The following is a 7,667-nucleotide window of genomic DNA, read 5'->3' on the forward strand; positions in this document are numbered from 1 at the left end:
TGGGCCATATAGACCTACTTTGATATGTTAGTCTCTTTCTTTCTTACTGTGTAATTGGGCATTATTTCTGAATCACAGTAATAGGAAGTAAAGAATTTTGTAACAAGGTCCTTCCCCATGTGAGAGAGTCTCGCCCTTCTGAATTATTGCTGTGCTTACAATGGCTTCCGTGATACAAGCTTGAAATTGATGAAAGTGATATGCATACAGCTTTTGATATTTATATTTAAGTAAGAATAAAATCATGATGTAGAACATTACAATTCTAATGAAAATCACTATAGAATTCTTTTCTTATCTTTTCCAGACTGAGGAAACCCACCCTGTTAATTGGAGGCCTGAGATCTTAAAGAGAAGAAAATATTAGAAGCCTGAAGGACCTGGTGTTAAAGCATTAGTTTGTAGAAGAATTAAAATGGCTTTATTTTTTATTAGAGTAAGTTATGTTTCACCTTTTTAATAAACTAAAAAGAGTTTATTTGTTATTTACAGTAATCCTCTTACCAAACTGTTGTATTAGGAAATTACTGTATTCATGCAATTTACAGACCACCTATTTTACTCTTAGTGCAATACCGGCAATACTGAGGATTCTTTTTTTTACACTTTGTTTGGCATCATATCCTTTTAATCTTGTTCCATCTGAACATTTGATTGCTTCAAATTTATCCTTTTTCAATTTTGACTTCTCAAATTAGATATTTTGGTGTTAAATTGGTGGTAATATGAACACGATTGAAACTCATTTGTTAACAAGACTGAATAATTCCTGGTGGTAAAATTGCCGTTGGGATTATTTCCAGTGGGAAAATTGCCATGGAGAAAACTGCCAAGTGGAAAATCTTTAAAACTATTAGCTGTATAACTAAATAATCATTTGATATCCCACAAACTAGCCAAGTGCCTGGCCTTCCCTGGTCCTAGCTTGGGTGGAGAGTGTTCTTGGGTACTGATCATATGGATATATGGTCAGTCTCTAGGGCAATGTTCTGCTAGCTAGGGCATTGTCACTGACCCTTACCTCTGCCATTCATGAATGGCCTTTAAACCTCGAACCTTTAGAGACTATCCAGCATCTCCAAGCAAAAGGCTTTTTGAAAGGCAATACACAAATGTTTGGATATCTGTAGGTCCTCAGCAGATGCCAACCAAGAAAAGTGATTGGAGTTGTAGAAGACATACTTCCCTAGTTGGAGCCTCTTTTCAATCGAAAGTGGATTTTCGCGTCTACCGTCGCCAGAAGTTTCAGTCTTAGCCTTAAAAGGGAATTGCTCAGCCTTGAACCAAGGCTTTAGACTGAAGGGCTTAGATCTTTAATCTTTGTGGCAGCTGTCTATGCTCATGAGGATCTTCTAGCAATCTTGTTTTCCTGCATTGGATGTCACTCGAGTTCTCATGTTCCTCAATAGGGCCCCATGCAAACTTTTGAGGCATGTGTCAGAAAAAGATATTACACTCAAGATGGTCTTCCTCCTTACCCTGACCTCAGCGAAACAAATAGACAAGCTTCATGGAATATCCTATGTCATCAGTGATACTGAGTGATGGAAGCCGATTTAATTCTCTTTTATTCCTGAGTTCGTTATGAAGTCTCAGAACCCGTCTGTTTATGATCTGAGGTTCAAGTTTTTCTCTGTCTCCTCCTGTAAGCATGCAACCAATGTTCCAGATGATATGCTTCTTTATTCTGAGAGGATGCTACGCCACTACCTAAAGCGGACTCAGCTTTTCAAACTGCAGTACCAAAATCTTCTCCCAAGTGCAGGCACATTCAAGAAGATCTTAAGGAATGCTTATCCTTTTAGCTTCGAGAAACCACCAGGCAAGCTTATCGTCCATTGGTTAAGGATCTAAAGTAACCTGCTCAAGTTCGCTCACAAAGTCAAGGGGATCCTCCAGGAAGAAGAAATCAGTGGCACAATTTATGAAGACCAGAATTTTGATGCTAGCCAGCCTTCATGACCCATCATATGCAGGAGTATACCCTGAAGTCCCTGGACACGTTGTTGCTGGGACCAGTGGTAGTTCCTCAGAAGATTGTATATTGAACCTAGCTCCTTCATAGAAGAAACATCGCGTTGAAGATAACGGTTACAACATAAATCTGGGATGAGAGGTAAGAATTGATGATGTCTATCTGTTTTTTTCTATTCTTTTCCCTCCTATGGGGTGCAGCAGTTGTGCCTTTATTCGTTGGATCGGAGGTTATGGTGATGCAGGTATCTAACATATCGTGGAAATTTTCTATTTATGTAAAGGTAGAAGTACAGTTTCTTCCCCATCCTCTTTATGAGGTGGAGGATGAAAACAATGAATATAACCCATTTCTTTAAATTGACCATACAGTTCAAGACATCATATTCTCTTTAGGATATAGGTTTCTCCGTGAGTGCTTGTTTGTCTACAGAAACTTAGCCTGTAGCTTGAGAAACTTTTCTCAGGATGTTAGGAGGTGGGTAGGAATCAGCACACCCTCACCTCTATAGATTTGATTGTTCTGACATCCCAGAATTTTAGACCAGCCAGCTTGGTTATAGAAGCTTCCTCCGAAGGATAGGTCTCCTTTTAAAGGATGAGAATTTGTATACGTGCGGGAAAAAATCACAAATTTTAAAAGTAATTTGTATTTTTCCTATCTACTCAAACCTGAGCTCTTTAAGCTACACTTCCCTCCTCAACCACCCTGTGAGTCCTAGGTGAAGGTCAAAGTGGCTAATTAGTGTGCTGGCTTCCCCGCCACCCACCAATTACCACTGACACTTTGTTATAAATTTTAACAGCTTAGTTCTTGATACACTCAAATCACACTTTTATCAAAGGACTCAGGTATGTATAATTAGGAAAAATACAATTACTTTTAAAAAGATTATGATTTTCATGGATCGAGTAGCCTGGAGATGTAAAGTTTTATTGTGGCCCTATGTTTTAAACTATTGCCACTATTAAAGACATCAATGTATGTAATCCATCTTTAGAAATTCTTTTGAACTGATTACATTTTCCTACATTTATCATTATCATCAGATTGAGTGTCAAATATTCCTCTGATTCAGGTGGACTGGTTCCTGGCAATCCAACTCCAAGAGGTGTCTGCATCTTGACACTATAATTATAGCTCCCTGAAGATTTTGTACAGTGTATATAGCACTCTGTTGGGCTTTATCACAGTTTTCTTCTTGTTGTAAAGTATACACAGAAGTGTGTACAGTACTTGAAGGCTAGTGATTGAAGTATTACGGATATAATTTTTTTCCTAAGTTCGGAAGAATTACATTTTTGGATTACTTGGACTATGAACATTTTATGTGTGATAACTAAAATAGCAATTTACTGCAAAAGTTTTTAAGACACATGAACACCATGCATCTTTGTCAGGTCTTGAATATGTGGAAGTAACCTCTATGCTATTTTTTTACCATTACTTAGTGAAAGATTTTTGGAATTTTTTGCCCTTCAACATGCAGGAGTAAATTTGGTTTATTGCCTTTTGTAACTTGTGTTGCTTTCAAATAGATTTGAAATATCACATATCTTGTGCATCTCAAGCTCCTGTGATAAGCATTCATGGCTAAAATTAATTATTTTTCCTTTGGATTTGGATGTCCAATAGTTTGTTTGTCCTTATTGCTTATCCGTACCTGCATTACTCCGTTCACCACAGATGTTTAGGGTGCTTACCGGATGAAGCCTAGCCGACAATATGTGCTGTTTTCCTGCCGGAAAATGTCAAGATAAGGGTTATTAGACCTCTTGTTTCAAGTCGGTATATTTTTCCTTTATTTGAAACAAAGTTACTTTATTGTTACTAACTATAGTGGAAAATAATTATTTTCTGAAATCCAGGCAACTAATTTTTTTCCGACAAGTAAAAGTACAAATGCTGTTCAAGATATAGCCATTCAAATAATAAAACAAGATTAGAAAAACAAGTGAAACACCATTTCTTGGCTACTCTTACTTAATTTAAGTTCTTATGTAATTCATTTAAACTTATACGTTTCAATATATAAGTTTGGTGTAGGCATTACATCAATTAATATCCTGATATGATCCAGTGTGTTTATGTACCCAACTAATACACTGGCCTACGTGATAAACAAAATAAACTTACCAATTACCCTGTCAATCTATAAAAAGTACTGATGATCTTGGACAAGAAATTTTCATTCTTAAGAATGGCCTACATAATAGAAAAGCCATTGATAGTCCAAACATCTTAGCATTCTGATTTCTATGTAAATTGTTTTAACCATGGTTACATAGCTATTCATGTGTACAACCAGTAAACATAGAGCATAATAATTTTGTTCAAAATACTGGTATAATAAATTCCTTAAACTGAATTTTTAATGCACTTCACCTATTTTGGGGGTTCCAGTCAAGAAACGGGTGGCAAGTATAATTTGCAAATGAAGCTATAATTTAGAACATGAAACCCAGTATTTTGTTATTCTTTTTTTTTTATGCTCATAGCACCAAGTTACCATTTGGAATCTCTTTATACTCCATACCTGTTACAAACAGATATAAATTTTAGAATATTTACCTTTTGGTGGTATTCTACACCATGTCATAAAAGGAGTATACTTGGAAAAACTATTTGTGTACAAAACAAATATCACTATGTTCTTCTAAGGGATCTTAAAACTACAGATGTAAAGTATATCATTCCTAATTTGTTTGGTCCCCTCACTAAATTTTTTTCAATACTCCAAAACCTTTCGGACAATGGCCTTTTATAAAATTACCATCTGGAAACTTTTTTTTTTTTTTTAAAGTCGGAAATCCATTTCATTGTGTACAAAACAAATATCACTATGTTCTTCTAAGGGATCATAATGAAACTACAGATTATAATATATCATTCCTAATTTGTTTGGTCTCCTCACTAAATTTTTTTCAATACTCCAAAACCTTTCGGACTATGGCCATTTATAAAGTTACCATCTGGAAACTTTTTTTAAAACTCGGAAATGCACCTCACACAACTATTGGAGTTGGTGCGTTTGAGAAATTTCACCACTTTATCACTTTTCAACTATAAATATTTTATTGAAAATAAATGGTGTTAATATTAATCTTCCAAGGCTATCAGTTTTTGTAAGAATTACTACATTCAACTGAGATTTGTAAATACAGATCTGTGACGGTACTGTAAAACTACTGTATTAGCTTTTGAAATACAGTAATTATAACTGTGATTTGTGTAAAATTTTGTATCCATAATGTTATGAATAAAATGTCGTGCTGGGTGTTATGGTGAATTATTTATTCTTTGTATGAGTTCTGGAATGAATTAACTAGGTGTGTAGAAGGACTGGGTAGAAGGAATTATGTAGTTGTCATGGGTGACTTAAATGCTAGAGTGGGTGCTGGAGAGGTAGAAGGTGTCATTGGGAACTATGGCGTACCAGGTGAAAATGAGAGTGGTGAAAGACTGGTAGATATGTGTGTTGAACAAGAGATGGTGATAAGTTCTAGTTTTTTCAAATAGAAAGATAAAAACAAGTATACATGGGTAAGAGTGGCAAATGGAAGAGTGGTAGAAAGGGCGTTAATGGATTATGTGTTGATAACTAAAAGAATGTTTGGAAGATTGAAAGATGTGCACGTGTTTAGGGGTATGGCTAACGGTATGTCTGATCATTTTTTGGTGGAAGGAAAATTAGTTGTAGAAAAAGAGTGGGGGAATAGAGTAGGTGGATGTAAAAGGGAGCTAGTGAGGGTTGAAGAGCTAATAAAAGTATTTATAAAGAAAGGTTGAAAATGGCATATGACGCAATGAAAGTAAGAGAAACTGGTAATTTAGAGGAGTGGAAGTTAGTAAAAGAAAATTTTGTTGGGATTGCAAGTGATGTGTGTGGCAAGATGTTTGTTGGAGGCAGCATGAGGAAGGGGAGTGAATGGTGGAATGAAGTAGTGAAGGTAAAAGTGGAAGAGAAAAAGAGGGCTTTTGAAGAATGGCTGTAGAGAAGTATGAAAGATATAGAGAGAAAAGTGTTGAAGTTAAGCGCAAGGTAAGTGAGGCAAAAAGGTCAGCTGACCTGAGGTGGGGTCAGGGATTGGGTCATTCATTTGAAGAGAATAAGAAGAAGTTCTGGAAAGAAGTGAAGAGAGTAAGGAAGGCTGGTTCAAGAATTGAAGAGACAGTGAAAGAGGGAAATGGAAGGTTGTTAGAAGAAGAGGAGACAAGGAAAAGGTGGCCAGAATATTTTGAAAGTTTACGGAATGTTGAGGATAATAGGGAGGCAGATATAATTGCTGTTGCAGGTGTTGAGGTGCTGGTGATGAGAATGAGAGAGAGATTACAAGAGAGGAAGTAAGGAGAGCACTAGATGAAACGAGAGTAGGAAAAGCATCCGGTATGGATGTTGTGAGAGCTGAGATGTTGAAGGGGAGGGGGGTGACTGTACTTGAATGGTTGGTGAGATTGTTTAATATGTGTTTTGTGTTGTCAATGGTACCAGTAGGTTGGGTTTGTGCGTGTATTGTACCACTATATAAGGGTAAGGGAGATGTGCATGAGTGTTGTAATTCAAGGGGTAGTAGTTTGTTGAGTGTGGTGGGAAAAGTGTATGGTAGAGTACTGATTAATAGGATTAACGATAAAACAGATAATGCAATCTTAGAAGTATACAGGGTGGTTTTAGAAGAGGCAGGGGTTGTATGAATCAGATTTTACAGTTAGGCAGATATGCAAGAAATATTTAGCAAAAAGTAAGGAGGTGTATGTTGCGTTTATGGATCTGGAGAAAGCGTATGATGGAGTTGATAGGAAAGCAATGTGGAATGTGATGAGGATATATGGAGTTGGTGGAAGGTTGTTGCAAGCAGTGAAAAGTTTCTACAAAGGTAGTAAAGCATGTGTTACGATAGGAAATGAAGTGAGCGATTGGTTTCCGGTGAGAGTGGGGCTGAGACAGGGATGTGTGATGTCGCTGTGGTTGTTTAACTTGTATGTTGATGGAGTGGTGAGAGGTGAATGCTAGAGTGCTTGGACGAGAATTGAAACTGGTAGACGAGAATGACCATGAATGGGAGGTAAATCAGTTGTTTTTTGCGGATGATACTGTACTGGTTGCGGACGCAGAAGAGAAGCTTAGCCGATTAGTGACAGAATTTGGAAGGGTGTGTGAAAGAAGGAAGTTGAGAGTTAATGTGGGTAAGAGTAAGGTTATGAGATGTACGAGAAGGGAAGGTGGTGCGAGGTTGAATGTCATGTTGAATGGAGAGTTACTTGAGGAGGTCGATCAGTTTAACTACTTGGGGTCTGTTGTTGCAGCAAATGGTGGAGTGGAAGCAGATGTACGTCAGGGAGTGAATGAAGGATGCAAAGTGTGGGAGGCCAGTTAAGGGAGTATTAAAAAATAGAGGGTTGGGCATGAATGTAAAGAGAGTTCTGTATGTGAAAATGATTGTACCAACTGTGATATATGGAACGGAGTTGTGGGGAATGAAAGTGATGGATAGACAGAAATTGAATGTGTTTGAGATGAAGTGTCTAAGGAGTATGGCTGGTGTATCTCGAGTAGATAGTGTTAGGAACGAAGTAGTGAGGGTGAGAACGGGTGTAAGGAATGAGTAAGCAGCTAGAGTGGATATGAATGTGTTGAGGTGGTTTGGCCATGTTGAGAGAATGGAAAATGGTTGTCTGCTAAAGAAGGTGA

At 37.2% G+C, this 7,667-nt stretch overlaps 1 protein-coding gene across 2 annotated transcripts in view; it reads left to right on the forward strand.

Moving 5' to 3' along the window:
* The window catches only part of LOC137634262 (pleiotropic regulator 1-like), a 64,052-nt gene extending 58,797 nt beyond the window's left edge, over positions 1-5,255 (forward strand). For both annotated transcript variants that reach the window (XM_068366545.1, XM_068366546.1), the window contains one exon: positions 308-5,255. In XM_068366545.1, coding sequence (XP_068222646.1) covers positions 308-367 — 60 coding nt within the window. In that variant the 3' untranslated portion in view covers positions 368-5,255. The remainder of the gene's footprint in view (positions 1-307) is intronic.
* The last annotated feature ends 2,412 nt before the right edge of the window (positions 5,256-7,667 follow it).

The sequence above is a fragment of the Palaemon carinicauda genome, chromosome 44 (assembly GCF_036898095.1).
Source record: "Palaemon carinicauda isolate YSFRI2023 chromosome 44, ASM3689809v2, whole genome shotgun sequence".
Lineage (NCBI taxonomy): Eukaryota > Metazoa > Arthropoda > Malacostraca > Decapoda > Palaemonidae > Palaemon > Palaemon carinicauda.